This window comes from Triticum aestivum, chromosome 2A (genome assembly GCF_018294505.1).
Source record: "Triticum aestivum cultivar Chinese Spring chromosome 2A, IWGSC CS RefSeq v2.1, whole genome shotgun sequence".
Classification (NCBI taxonomy): Eukaryota; Viridiplantae; Streptophyta; class Magnoliopsida; order Poales; family Poaceae; genus Triticum; species Triticum aestivum.
Window position 1 is genome coordinate 17960886 of NC_057797.1, and position 15157 is coordinate 17976042.

Below are 15157 nucleotides of genomic sequence, written 5' to 3' on the forward strand. Positions count from 1 at the left end.
ATCAGATAGGTCGGCCTTCCGCAGCTCAAAAGCCTCCTTAGCCCATGTCGCGGAGAATGTCGTTCATAGTCATGTCAAAGCTGACCTTGAATGTAGGCAGCCGGAAGTCGTCAACCTCGACATCGCTCCTCGGCAGGTGCTTGCGCAAAAACTTAGGGTCGCAGGCGATCTGATTGGCCAACCAACACAGCCCGTCGCACGCGTCGGGGAGGAAGACACACATTGACTAGATCGGCTTTGCTGCGGCTGTGCAGGCAAGGGGCGGCCTTGCTCGTAGCGAAGCTGAGCACCTTGAAGCCATTATGCTAGGTGATTCTTTGCCTACTGAAGCCATGCATGAAGGGCATGTCGACGGCGGTGCTGTCAAGGCGGTGAAGCAGATGGCGTTCCTCGTCGAATGGCTTGTTCCACTTGCCCTTGAAGTAGATGGTGTTGACGAGCACCAGGTCGGTGTTGTGGGACAACGTGTGACGGCCGATCAGGGTGGGGACGAGGTCGTTCGTCAACACCCCCACCCATGCGTTGATCTGCTCCTTTGCCTCCTCCGGCTGCACGTACATAACGATAATCATCATATATCTACATGCCACAAATCAATCATAATAGAGTGCTATTAATTGTGTTGCACATCGTTGTGCTAAAGCAGCTCTTCAACTATAGAGTGTTTTAAATTACTCTAATATAATCTCTGGTTTTCTAAGCTGCAATTTGCTCTCAGATTCGTTGCCACTGAATGAATAAAATGCCGAGAGGAGCTTTGAAAAATCATATATCTATATGCCACACATCTCAGAGTGTGCAAAACCGAACCAAAAATCAAACCAAATCGACTTTTTGGTTTTTTCAGGTTTTGGTTTCAGCTTTGAGATATGAAAACCATTTGTGTTTCGGTTTTTCCCGTTAGAAAACAAAAACCATTTATTTAAACCGAATTAACCGAAACGGAGGTTTGTTGTGTTCAAAAGCGTAATGTGGTGCTATAGTATAATACTTTCTAGCCCATTCAGTGCTTCAGTTTACGTGATTAGCCTTACTACTTATCCAACGTCTTTTCTTTATGTTTTTCTAATTGCTCTTTTCTCATTATGAATTTATGATATATATCATGTATTTACACATGAAAAAGCTATGTGTTGGCTCAAAAATTCATGTTAAGCTTGGTTAATTCGGTTATTACCAAAATCAATCTGAAAGTGAAGGGCTATTACTGAATCCGAACCATATCTATGTATGAAACCATATAATCCAAAGTATAAAAACCGTACAAATCACAAACCGTATAAACCGAACCGAAAAAAAACAAAACTAATGCACACGACATATCGATCACTTCCCGGGTCCGGCCGCTATTCACTGACCTGTTGGTGGAAGTTAACAGGGCGGATGACGGACTCGTACCACTCGGCGGCGACGTCGCGGTAGGCGGGGCGGAGGGGCACGGTGGCGTCGTGCAACACGCCGCACCCGAAGCTGACGCGCGGGCCGCCCGTCCGGGGCCGGTCGGCGAGGGCCTGCCGGGCCAGCGTGCAGACGTGGAAGGTGTGGACGTCCCGCGAAGGCACCCCGAGGACGCCGAGCAGCTCGTCGAGGGTGCGCTCGCGCGCGCCGGTGGCCCACAGCGAGAGCGCCGCGTAGAGGCACAGCGGCGAGAAGACCAGGTTGCCGCTCCTGTCGGCGCCGGCGGCGAGGCGCTTGTTCAGGCGGAGGGTGAAGGCCTGCAGGCTCGCGGGCAGCGGCGCGCCCGGCCTCCTCCCACTGGGCTATGGCGGCGCGCTAGTGCTCGACCCGTTGGGCTAGGTCGTCGGCGTGATCGACCTCGGATTTGGGCAACATGCCGAGCCTCTGGGCTATGGCGGCGTGATCGTCCTCAGCCCCCGGGCAGAGCCATCGGGCTAGCATCGTGAGGCAGCGGCGAGGGAACTCCTCGACATGTTCCATCTTGTCCTCCGTTGACGCGTACGTCTTGTGTTTTGATCAAGTCATGCAGTAGTACTACTCCGGTTTATAACCAGCTGACAGCATTTGCCTTGGACGTTCACACGGGGATTAATGAAGGCATCTTTGCTTCACACGGAATGAGCGAGCAGCGTTCGCACATGATAACTCTGTTCCAACGAACTGCCTCTCATCTCCACCATCATTTCCTTGTCTCACCCACCTGTCATAACTCATAACTTGTCGTGCATTCTTCTAACCGACTTTTTTCGACGCCTCTAATATTCTACTCCCTCAACCCGAAATTACTTGACGCTATATCTAGATCTGAAATATGTCTAGATACATCTATTTAAGCGTACCACACCATGAAGGCGCTTCATGTGTCTCACTGACTTCTCGTATCATAGTACTCTTCATTATTTGTAGAATCTTGAACATGGCAGATGCACAAGCGTTGTTTTGGCTCTGCGGAGCATATGCTCTTGAATGAAAAATAAATTCAAAATAAAGTGTAGAAATATTCTAAAATTCTGATTTTTTTTTGTGTGGACGTTGTTGTTAGTCTAACATGCGTGCTTGACAATTTTTATGTGAAACGGGATAGTAGTGGTTTGTTGGTGAAAAAAGTAAAATTAACTGTAAGATTTGGAGGTAACATCGGCATTCGATTTGTTTTTCTCACACGGGTCAAATAGCTTAAGTTTTTCCACTAAAAATTTGCAGGGGTCATTTGAATGTGACAATGAACACATCTAAGTTTTCAAAAAAAAAATGACGTTTGTAAAAAATATTTTTGGTGGGCAGGAGCATAAGCTCCCAAGAGCCGAATCAGATTTGGTAGATGCATGCCATATATCATAAATAGCACCAACTTATTTACCATTTTACCTTTTTCTTTTTCTTGGAGAGGACAATAGTTAGTCAATCATGGCAGATGCAGCTCTTTACTTTGTGTACTAGTTATATTACACTGGTTTGGCTCTCTGTAACCAAGGACCTATTTATGCTAAGCACATGTGGACCTTTTTATGCTGCACATCTTTTTTTTTAGAAAAGGAGGATGACCTCCGGCCTCTGCATCTCGACGATACATGCAGTCACTTTATTAATTGTTCACATAAGACCGTACAAAGTCATACAACAGTAAGACTAAAGTCACCATCTAGGCAACATCTGTCGCTACTCCTAACCAGTTGATGAAGGGGCGCTGATAGTCTGGGCCTAATACGAAACAGACCTCGCATCCAAACCTAACATCTAAGACCTGAGGTCCCAACCAGGACGCCTGCCTGATATGGGGCACCTACCAGTCTAACGCACTCCTCAACCAGGATGCCTGCTGGGTATGAGGCCGCCGCCGCCACCTGCCACCAATCCATCTTCAGTGTTGTACTGCTGCATCTACCTTGCCCGGTCTCGCTGCCATCGACGCCACCATGGCGCCAGATAGCTCCACCGCCCTGCGCTCGTCCATCCAGCCGCATCCGTCGTCGATATGCAGCTGCACCATGCCGCCAAAACTCGTCGTCATCTATGCCGCACATCTGAAAATGCTAATTTAATTAGAACAAATCCAGGTGGGCACTAAGAATATACCCCCATAATTAAGCAAATGATCTTGTTCTTCACCTTGGAGATAATCTGTATCACTATCAAAATATTCAGGGTGGATCACCTCGTGGCCTTTAACCATGAATCATGACCAAGAGTCATCATCAACATCAAGGGAGTCGAAGAAAGACTTCCACGGTTTAAATGAAATCAGCGCAATTCCGGCAACGCCATCATCTTCGCTCTCTCGGAGTTAGAGTAAGATCTTGAATCAGAGTCCAAGTTGGATTCAGAGTAGGATACCAACACTAGTGCTGTCAAGTCCATCGAACACGGTTAAAACCCTTTTTCGCACACGCAGATGCGAACCGTTGTCTTGTAATGTTGTGCAATAGGGGGAGGTGCATGCATGGCACACGCTACAGGATAACCTTGTGCGGTAAGCTTCGAGGATGCACACATTTTGGCAAACAAAAAAAAGAACAATCGTATGTGATGCCAGAAAGTTTGAGATTCATACAACGTCCCAAATGTTGTATGAATCTGACAGAAGAGTTCATCGATTCAGAAAAATGTCCACAAACTTGAAAAAAGTTCGTCAATTTGAAGAAAATGTTCATGAATTTGAGACTTCAGATTTTTTTTAAAAAAATTAGGAATTTTAAAGAGTTCATATTTTTTATTTTTTGTGACACTCCCTCTGAAGATGTAATCATCTAATTGGCCAAAGAAGACTCTTAGATTGGGAAACATACATAGCTATAAAATCACACATAAATAAGACTCAAATACTTTCAATCAATAATCTGATCACAAACCCACAATTCATTGGATCCCAACAAATGCACCGCAAAACTTTACTTTGAATAGATCTCATATGAGATCATTGTATTGAAGAGAGAGAGAGAGAGAGAGAGAGAGAGAGAGAGAGAGAGAGAGAGAGAGAGAGAGAAAGCCATCTAGCTACTGCTATGGAGCCATAGGTCCGATGGGAACTACTCACACATAATCAAGGAGGCAACAAGATCGATGAAGATTGCCTCGCCAATGGTTTCCCCCTTCGGCAGAGCTCCGACGTAGTCTAGATGGGATCACGGAAGAACAGAGCCTTGCGACGGTGGAAGAATTGTTTCGGCTCTTGATCCCAGGGTTTCGAATATTTGTGAATTTATAGGCTTGCAATTAGGGAAGACGGAGCCACAATGGGCCCATAAGCTCACCTGACACCCCTGGGAGTGTGCCATCTAAGCCTGTGGCCCCCTCGGTCATTGTTTGGTGCCTCTCTGAAGCTTCTAGGGTCTCCCCTGGTCCAGAAAAAATTATCATAAAGTTACATCATGTTTGGACTTCGTTTCGTATGGTTTCTCCGTGAAACAAAGAAATAGACAAAAAAATAGGTAATTGACGCTAGTCACTAAGTAAATAGAACATCCCACAAAAATGATATGAAATAGCATATATGATTGATAATATAATATCATGAAACAATAAAAATTATAAATACGTTGTAGACGTATCAGATGCCGTCAGCCTCCGGTCTGCCAGCCGGCAGCAATGGCGGCCATCTCCTTCTTCTGCTCCAGCGACAGTCCGTCCCAAAGAGCTTTGGAGCGCGAGAAGGTCATTATGGGAGTGATGCGGTGAGGATAAATCGACCGAAGGAGGATGACTGCAGCTACGGCCGGGGCTACAATTTATATAGCGGTTGAATGGCGACGGTGGGCGGCAGACGGGCGAACGGGTGGCGTCGGAGTAGGTTCCCAGACAACTGCGTGTCATTAATGTGGACGGCAGACGGACAGTCGGACGGCCGTGATGTCCTTTAAACGCGGAGCAGTCACGTGCATCGGGAAACAACATGGGGGCACACCGCTTCACGTGCATCGGAAAACAGCATGGGTGGCGCACCGCTTCAATGCTGGCGCCAGCGAAAAGCCGTGTCCGCTCTAGCCAGTCATGAATGTGGTGCTGACACTCTAGGGAGATGCTGACCGTTCAGGGCGGGAAGCGCGCTCGGGCGAGTGAGGTGATTGGGGTGGCCAGGGCGGTCAGGAGCGGACATGCTTGTAAAGCCCCCTGGTTCATCTCCAGCTATGAAAAAAAGTATGTTCGGATCGTTCGGCGGATCGATACAGGTCCGCTATGAAAAAAAGTATGTTCGGATCGTTCGGCGGATCGATACAGGTCCGCGTTGGATGACACGACACGTCTAGACCACACGGTCGGAACGTATGCAGGCGGTTTAAAGTACGTTGAAGATGCCTTAGCAAAGAATGCTACAGGGTGAGGCGTGTCTGGACTCCGGAGCAATCATGCATGCATGAGCTGCAGGAACAATCCTCTGGAGTTGAGGACAAGCAGCTAGCTAGCTCGCTGGAGCTACTAGTGCTGCATGCATGCCACTCGGACCATGCATGGCAACCACCGGGCCGGGTGGGTAGAATGCCGCTATCAACTCGACTCGATTGGATGTCCACTCCGCCCATGCGTGCTGGCCTAAATCGATCGTTTGCGCCTTTCAGGTTTGCCCAAAGCGAGCCATGATGATCACCCACCAGTAGCAGCAGTTGCACGTTCTGTGGAGCCTAAACAAAGAATATTATACTAGGTGTAGTGGCATTTCCGTTCAATTTACGCAAGATGCACGACTCTCAAAAGTAGATCCAGCAATTGGCCGTGTTATAATTCAAATGTATATTTGTTTGAGGTGAAATGGATTATTTGGTTGATTAATGAATTCAGAGTAGTTGAACCACCCATGATCTGAAGAGGCGTGCCCAGCTCACTCACTCACTCACTCCCACACTCGTACGTGCACCGCTATAGCTAGTCTCTCTCACCTCATCTTCTACACGCGTCCACTGTATAGCTAGGCAGGTCCAGGTAGCAGCAACTGAGAGACAGCTAGGTAGCACCGGGGCGGCGGCGGGCCGGAAGAATATATCGGGAATTCGGGAGAGATGCCGACGGTGCGGCGGCGGAACCCGGACGTGCACGTGAAGGCGCTGGAGGGCATCGTGTCGGCCAACACCTTCCTCACCGTCGCCGTCTTCATCGGCATCACAGGGACCATCACGGCCTCCTCCACGGTGCCGCCCAACTGCGTCGCCGGGGACGACATCGCCCGCAACTTCTTCCTCTTCGAGATCCTCTCCTTCGGCTTCTACCTGCTGTCCAGCCTGGTGGCGCAGGGCATGAAGCTCTCCGTCACGCTGCTGGCCGCCGGAGACGACTTCTACGGCGACGGCGAGCAGAAGCCGGTCATGACGGACGACTGCGAGGAGATGCCGGCGTGGCGCGCGGCGGCTCCCCGGGAGCGGCGCCGAGCCGTGCTGCGCTACGCGCGGCCCATGATGCTGCTGGCCGCCGCCTGCTCCATCATGGGCACCTTCTTCCTGCTGCTCTCCATGATCGACGCCATCCAGCTCAAGTTCGGCATCCTCTCCTGCAACATCCCGCTCGCCGTCGGCGCCACCTTCGCGCTCTCCGTGCTCGCCGTCTCCGGCCTGCTCTTCTACGGGTACACCGTCGGATACGCGCTCTACAACTACCTGCCATGACCGCGACCGCTCACCCGCTTCCGCTTGCCCACCCACCTGACTGTTCTCTTCTCTGCCTTTGTTTACAGTCTTCTTTTTCACTTTTACAGTGCGCGGTTAATATATATTCTGAGATTAATTTTCTCTTAGCGTAAGAAGTAGTACAGTACATATTTTATTGAAAGGAATGGTACGATATTCTTTTCAAGGAATTAAGGAGTGCATTTGAAGAAATGTGTTGCATCGAGATCCATGAGATTATTAGTTATGCACGCAGGTGCATCGGGTGTAATCTTGGCATCTTGCAGTTCCTTCCAAAATGATCGCCGTTCAAAGTTTTTTTTTTTTGCCTTTTAGCAAAAGACCCGGTGCATTGCAACGGAAGGAAAAGATACCAAATGCCCGTAACTCAAATAATCATGTGTCAAAAAATCAATAGGTCTATGTTCTTTATTTCAACATGACATCCCATCTTGTTGCCATTTGTTTGTCGTCGCATTCTCGCATACGATGATCACAGTGCTTACAGAACCACAACACGTTTGAATATGGTCAATCGTAAGCCGTCTCTCTCGTGGCACAAGGTGAGATTTTTCTCTTGCTACATTTATTTTGTCTCCAATTTGTTTGTCCGCTATTGATTAAGATTGCACTCTAAATAGCATTTTAAAAATGACTAAGAGGTAAAACTAACATCATATTCGGATTCTACATATTTTTCTAATCAAATTTCATATACAACATATTAAAATTGAAGTTATGGTTTAAAAGATATGGATATTTAGAAAAAAACATTTGCTTTTATGTAGACTGTGGGTTAATTAGCATAAAATACATGGTGTTTTCTGTAAAAACGTAAAAAAATGACTCAAAGTAGACAACCGATCAGGCTTTGGGCCTTCTTCTTTTTACAAGACTGCACCCAGGACCTACCGAAAAACATATATGTATAAGAGCTTGTTTGAATTTCCACGCTCCAGGCCTGGGCTCTGGGTGCTCGGGGCCCAGTTCCGCCCCTGGGGGTGAGGTCTCAGTTGACAGATTCGGAGTTGTCATACTTAGCTCCATACTGCCCGCCATGTTGGAAGTGGCCGGACATCAACGGAGAGGAGTTTGGCGGAGCGGACTGAAAATGGAGTGGAGTAGCAAATGGCTAGGGTTTGATCTAGGGTACAAATAAGGAGGGGATATTAGTGGGGTCGGGGTAGGCCGGTCACACGCGGCGGACGGGCCCAAGCGTGTCCGGGAAGTCTCAAGTCCTCCCCACATATGGGTTGTATTTGGGGGGTGCCGGACAGTGTGGACATTTAGATTGGCTTCGAGGGGTCTAGTTGGGTAGCTTTTTATTTTGTCTAGGCGTTGTCCGGGCTGTCCGCCAGACATTTAGGTGGAAATGGAAGATCTCAAGATCCGATTGCATAAAAAGAAGAAAGTTGTTCGGATTTACAATTTGTGTAAATTGATTTTGTGGAAGAATAAACAGATGGATGAGGAAGAAAGCTAGAGGAAGAAGAAAGAAGAACGGCCGTAGGATCTTTAATCTAACGGTCTGATAATAAATTAACTTTCAGAGAGCTCACATATAGTCGATCCCTATTTCTTGAAGGAGTTGAGACATTTTAATGAATCGACGCTAGAGATGCTCTTAGTCAAATGAAAACCTTGAGTTATTCGGAAAAAAAATTGAAAACATTGACAAACATTGACTGCCCGCGAGGAGCTATTTCCTTCTAGTCGTAGGGTCGGGCCGGGGTCCAGTGCGGCGGCGTAGGGCTGGAATGGGCGGACACGACACGCGAGTCCAGCAGCTCGATGGTGCGCGCGAGCTTGACGCAGCGGGGCGCCTTGTACTGGTTGATGGACGATCCCCGGGAGACGGCGTCGTCCATGAGCGCCTCGAAGGTGCCGGGCCAGACGACCCGGATCTCGAGCGGTCCGATCGACCCGTCCACCACCCGGCTCCGTCTGTACACCGCGCTGAGGACCTCCTCCATCTCCAGGCAGCACCCGTCGAGGGTCTTCTCCACCGCCGCCGCGCCCCCGCCCGTCTTCAGCAGCTCCCAGTAGATGACGTAGTGACCCGGGATGCGCCCGGTCCACGGAGGGCTGCAGCTCGGCCTCGTCGGTCTTGTCCGTCTTGACGAAGAGCAGCACGTTCTCCCGGCGGACGAACCGGAACTGCGGTGCCGCGTTGTGGAAGCCCGTCACCCGGAGCACGTCCCCGACGCGGTACCGGTTCAGCCCAGCGTACGTGGCATAGTGATCACCACCTCGTACTCGTGCCCCGGCTCCACGAGCTGGCCCGCGTCCGCCAGGACTCGAAGTAGGCCGTGGTGGGCATGATGGTGTAGGACACCTCGGACGGGCCGCACAGCGGGCGCGCGGAGGTTGATGCCGAAGTAGCACTCGGAGGACGCGTACGAGTGGGACACCATCGGCAGGCCGCCGCCATAGTACTCCAGCGCAGGGACGTACAGCGCCGGTGACGATGACGTCGAGGTACTTGGTTCTCGGCCAGATGCGCGTGATGATGCCGGCACATTCAACCTCGCAGCACGCGTCCCGGACGAACTGGGCGAGCTCGGGGTCCGGATGGCAGAGTACGCCGGCGACCGCCTCGCGCACGGACGCGCCGGCCTCGATGTCGGCGGCGAGCTGCTCCCAGTTGAGCTGGAGGATGCGGATGGCGCGCAGCAGACTGGGCGCGAACACGGCACCCATGCCGAGCACGTGGTGGCGCCGGCGACCGCCTCGCGCACTGGCTCATATCTCTTTGGATTATTTGTTGACCGCGCGACAACAATATGAAAAATTGTCTAGTAGTTTGATCAATATGCTTTACTTATGGTTTCATATTTCTTGCATATCTCTACTCCTAATAAAGCACTTGGTGAATAGTCCGCGCGATTTATTTTCGCTGGTTTATTTTCGTCATCCCCCACCACCGTTTTTTTTTCGTCATCATCCCATCTCTACCAAAAAAACCTTTGCCAAAAAAAACCATCGTGCCCAGAGCAGATCGATCTCCGCCGCCGACCAGACCTTCGCACGCTCGATCTCATGCCCGATCGCACGCCCGATCCACCCCTACTTCCCCTCCCCGGCCGATCCATCCCGGTGCCGCGGCCGATCCACCCCTACGCCCCTTCCGATGTTCTTCGTAGCCGCCGCCCACGTAGGAACTTGTTCGTTGCCGCCGCCGCCGCGTCTCCAGGGCAGGGCGGCTTTAATCCCTGTCGCCGGGATCGCCCCCGCCGAACTCCGGGCCATGGCGGCGACCAGCGCCGGGATAGGACCAGGAGGCCGCCGGCGTCTCCCTGATCCGTGACCCCGACGCCATGGAGATGCTCGTCAAGGTACGACCCCCTTCCCTTCCCGTCCCTAGCTTCAAGGTCTTCGATTCCCTTTCCTGATGCCATTTGATTTGATTCCGTTCCTCTTCCTCACGCACGCAGGCACGCGCGGGACCAGCGGCAGGAAGGGCAGAGAGGAGGACCGAGCCCGCCGGTGCGCGTGGCCAAGGGATGTACCTGCCCGGAGCTACTTCGCCCTCAGTGCGGCGGCCGTGTATATGGAATTGTGCCCTGGTGGGGGCTCCGAGGGAGGAAACCGATGAGCACAAGGCGCTACTGCCATAGCGTCCGGAGGGAGGCATGACGTGCAGGGCTACAGGGAATCCGCCGATGACATATGTGGCTTCTCCTATGCCTGATGGTGCTGTCATTGCAGCGGCGGCAGCGGATCTGAGTCCTACCCGTCGGGATCGAACGACAGATGGCGTGAGGGAGCTGGATGCGAGTCCCACTCCCAACCTGAGGGCTCGACCTTCTCGATTCCTGGCTGCGGCGGGTGCGGAACTCCGAAGTGATGGTGAACTCGCCGGTGTCGCACTGCCCCCACACAAGCGCCATCAGGTCTGCAAGCTCTGGTCGCTTGTCTTGATATCAGCCATGTAATCATATCTCACTTCATTGTGCAATCTTGTTTCTGATTCTTGGAGCTTGGACATCTGAAATTCTTTGTTTTGAAGCATATTTTTTCAGATTTGTGTGGTGGCAGCTGGCATGTGAGTTTGCACTGACACATCGAAATATATTTTCTTAACAATTAGTGATCAGGGCAATATTGTTTTCTTAACAACTCGTTTGTTGTGCATGCACACTAAATATGTTTGACACAACTGATGTTAAATTGTTAGAGTATTCACGCTCCCGTTGCGATGCACGGATAATTACCAGATGAGTGTGATACAGTATATTTCAAATTTTTGTGCAGTTGCATCAGCTACGACTTGTAAGGTATAAACTTTGGGACTGTATATAGAGAAAAATAAGTGGTTTTCCTGCACTACACACTTAAATCATTATATTGCTAATGCAAGTGAACAATCAACATTTCTTATTGAGCAATGCTAATATTTCTCTTTATTTAATTGCGTACTCCTTTTGTTTACTTCTTCAGAAAGCACTTCGCTCTGTTGCACACAAGCAATAACTATTTCTGCACCGATCTGTCCGAAGATATAAAGTTTGAACCAGCCCTTAGCTTGCATTTGGTCAGTTCATCTTTCAGGAGAATATGCATCTTACTTAGTTCGAGGTGAAATTTTGTTTGTCGCGTCAGGAATAAAAAAAATATGGTGCCTCCGTATCTTTATATAAAGTCCTTACTATATATGTTGCCCTCTTCCATTGAATTGGATGTAATATTGTGTACACTTAATGTCGAGACTAATGTCTATCGCCAATTTCAGTATAGTCGAAACATATTGATGGCACTGAAAATGATTCTGCTTTTGCAGGTCTGACCTGACTCTTCTTTGTACGTATGTAATTGGTTTATTTCTTGATAGGTTGGTACTCTCTGAATTTCTTGATGAGCGTTCCCGTTGCTGCACTGCATTGTGGCCGAGTCCTCTTCTTGGTCATGCCAGTGACATGAGCAGGATGGTGTATACCGGCTTCCCAGACATGTGTCTGTCGAGGCCGCACCGGGTATAGCTACTCTCCCTCTTGAACCAACAGCAAGGACATTCTGTTTATGATGCGTATATGGAATCAATCAATGTTGCAACTCACACAGGTTTGTGGAGGTGATGGCACGAGTATTTACCAGGATGCTTGGAGATGCGTTGGCATATGTCCAGGTAATGAAATTGTTGGGAGTGATTGCTCAACACATATCTGGCTAGACTAAATAATTCAGATGGATTGAATTCTTTTGTCGGTAACGAGTTACACACATCTGTAATGCAGAACAACCTGGTCCACGCATGGGGTCTGACTTGAATATTTCAGGAGATGACTAGATGTAAATTTGACTTTCAGATAATACATCTGTCAATTGCGCAAAATCATATAGAGCAGATGGGCATCGTTGACACGTAGTGCATGACACATTGCGTGATTAAGATGCTCTTAGGCCAGCTGAGTAACATAAGACAACTTTTGTATGAAGATCGGTTGTTCGGTTTCATTCTGACAGTTTAGAAGCTTTTGTTTGGCGTTTCTCTCAGCCGGATAATAGAGAAAAAGAGACTTACGCAGGGTATGTTTTCTCTCTCTAACAATAATTAAATTTTGTAGTATGAAAACTCGTTAGATGTTCTTACTGCTTGATCTCACATCATATTTACGTGCTAAGAAATGAGTTGTAACTGAAACAATAATGTTAATTTATGTAACTATATACTGTGTTGGATATTAGTTTTTGATAAAATCAATTCCGTGTTCAATTGGTTTTTATTTTTGTGTGTCAATATTTTTTTACAATCTGTAACATGAGTAATTTATTTGACATACATAAATATCTATTTTTTTGTATACGTGGAATATATTACAAGATCCATCATAAAACTGAAACAGCATCAAGACTCTTTGAAGTCATAATATCCAGCTTCACCTTCAAATGTCGACGTTCTACCATGATTGTGCAATATATTTCAAGGCCCATGATAAAACTGAAAGAGCATCAAGGGTTTTACAAGTCATGGTGGCCCGGTTTTGCTGGCGTTGTGGTCCATGCATACCAATTCTTTGAATCAGTGCCACCATGCAGTGATGTAAGAAAAAGGTGTGTCGTTTGTCGACTGTGGGCAATGGAGTGATGTAGATGTACTGTAGAGTACATATTCAAGGTACAGAGTGAACTATTTTAGTTCTTTCTTGTGCTATATGCCTATCTCAGATTTTATGCTAGGTCTATTTTAGCTCAACGTTGGTGTTAGTAGTAAAAAAACACTTGCAAATGTATGTGTCTTGAATACATAAATTTGTGCTATAGAAGATAAATGTAGAGAATGGTAACAATAATTTTAATTCGTTGTTTACTACAATATTTGTATTTAGAATAAGTAGTAGTTATACGCTCCTGTGTAGTTTTAGTACCTAACTTGAGAAATAAATAATAGCCTTTCTCTAAAGAGGTTTGATGCCTTGCTTTTTATAATTCAAATCATTTGTATTAGTTTTCTAATATTTAAACATAATGGTTTGCAGGGAACAGTGAGGTGACTTTAGATAGCTGTAATGAGCTGATGGAGCCTTTGACCTGAAGTTATATTTGTATAGATTACATGATTTGTTGATGAGGATAAGAAAGAGGAGCTGATGGCAAACCAACCGAGGAAGGTAACCGAAGATTGAGGTTGGGCGCAATGCCACATCAGAAGTTATTTAGGCTATGGGTGAGTTCGGGGCCATGGAGTGAGCCGATAGGAGGGTCGAGTATGGTGCATACATGTCAACGTTGGTAGTCAGAACTTGATGCTGAGTGCGGATGGGAATGATGGAGCGAGGATGGGCGTGCTTTAGTCTAGCAATTTGTCATTGCCAAATGGTTCAATCCCGGTGATGTCATTGCTGGATATGCAAGGTCTCACTGGGCAAGGTATTTGAAGTTCTTAAGTGCTTAGGAACCTCGCTGTGCTTTCGTATTGACGTGATTAGCAAGTGTATTTACCGAAGCATAGATTTAATGCTGGTTATGTGTAGCACCGAATCTGAGGTGGCTCCAATCCAGTCAGTTCTGGCATTGGAGAGTTAAGAGTGAATCAGACTTAATCAGATGGCATCAACACTGTGTTAATCATTGGAAGGTATGCCGAGCGTTTGGGAAGAGAAGAATGGTGCCAATACATACTTTTGGTTCTTAACCCAGATGATCTCATTTAAAATTGCTGGCGTTTGTTATAATCATTCTTGATGAGCTGCACAACGCTTCATGTATTGCACTACTAATGTCGTTTATTGGGTGGTCAAACTCCTGTTCCACTCCTATATAGATGCTATGTAAATAATTTGTTTTGTTTACTAAAATCTGAATATTAGTGAATCTATTTTACGTTAACACTAAAATTGCTGGCGTTTGTTATAATCATTCTTGATGAGCTGCACAACGCTTCATGTATTGCACTACTAATGTCGTTTATTGGGTGGTCAAACTCCTGTTCCACTCCTATATAGATGCTATGTAAATAATTTGTTTTGTTTACTAAAATCTGAATATTAGTGAATCTATCTTAAATTAGTACAATGATTATAATTTGTCTTACGTTAACACGATGATTATAATTTTGAAGTGTGGGTGTGACGGGGTTGAGGGATTGTGAGTTGGATGTGCCATTAATGGCAGCATGCTTGGATTGGGGAGTGGAGATAGTAAGGAAAAAGTAGTAATCATGATATATGTTTGACATGATTAGTGTATTATGCACCGTTGCAACGCACGGACAAGGAGCACGTGAAAGTAGATGTTTTGTTGAAATGCATGATTGGTGGAGAAACATATTTAGAGGAAAGCAAAAGATTGACAAGAACTATTTGTCACAACATAGTGCTAAGCATGTGATGTACACATTGCATATAATTATATTCTGATATATGTTCCCATAGATAAGTTTGCTGTTCCATAGCAATGGAAGGGCATTTAGCCAGATTTAGCTTTCTTGGATCAGGAACAGATCAAGAAGGTGACATGGTCGGGGTTTTTTGTACCGTTCTAGACAACAAAACAATTGACAAGGTGATGGATTGAGAGGATGAATGGTGTATAGACAGAGAAGGTGATGTATGATAATTTCAGAGGAAAAGAGAAGTTATAGGAGTGTGTGGTGTTTGTAAGAGAGAGAA

General features: G+C 47.3%; 1 protein-coding gene, 1 long non-coding RNA gene and 2 pseudogenes across 3 annotated transcripts; 2 read left to right on the forward strand and 2 right to left on the reverse strand.

The window, feature by feature from the left end:
• On the reverse strand, nt 1-2001 carry LOC123191349 (serpin-Z2A-like; annotated as a pseudogene).
• A 4265-nt stretch (nt 2002-6266) lies between these two features.
• On the forward strand, nt 6267-7373 carry LOC123184326 (uncharacterized). The gene has a single exon (XM_044596471.1). The coding sequence runs from the start codon at nt 6450-6452 to the stop codon at nt 7047-7049; it is 600 nt and encodes a 199-aa protein (XP_044452406.1). The 5' UTR covers nt 6267-6449; the 3' UTR covers nt 7050-7373.
• Nucleotides 7374-8758: 1385 nt separating this feature from the next.
• Nucleotides 8759-9990, reverse strand: LOC123191350 (indole-3-acetic acid-amido synthetase GH3.8-like; annotated as a pseudogene).
• A 37-nt stretch (nt 9991-10027) lies between these two features.
• On the forward strand, nt 10028-14362 carry LOC123184327 (uncharacterized). 2 transcript variants are annotated; one of them, XR_006492947.1, is made up of 7 exons: nt 10028-10384; nt 10484-10942; nt 11490-12022; nt 12111-12174; nt 12284-12575; nt 12893-13164; nt 13526-14362. It is a non-coding gene; the product is annotated as an uncharacterized lncRNA (long non-coding RNA). The 2 variants fall into 2 exon arrangements; XR_006492946.1 differs by having other exon boundaries at nt 11881-12022; nt 13526-14354.
• The last annotated feature ends 795 nt before the right edge of the window (nt 14363-15157 follow it).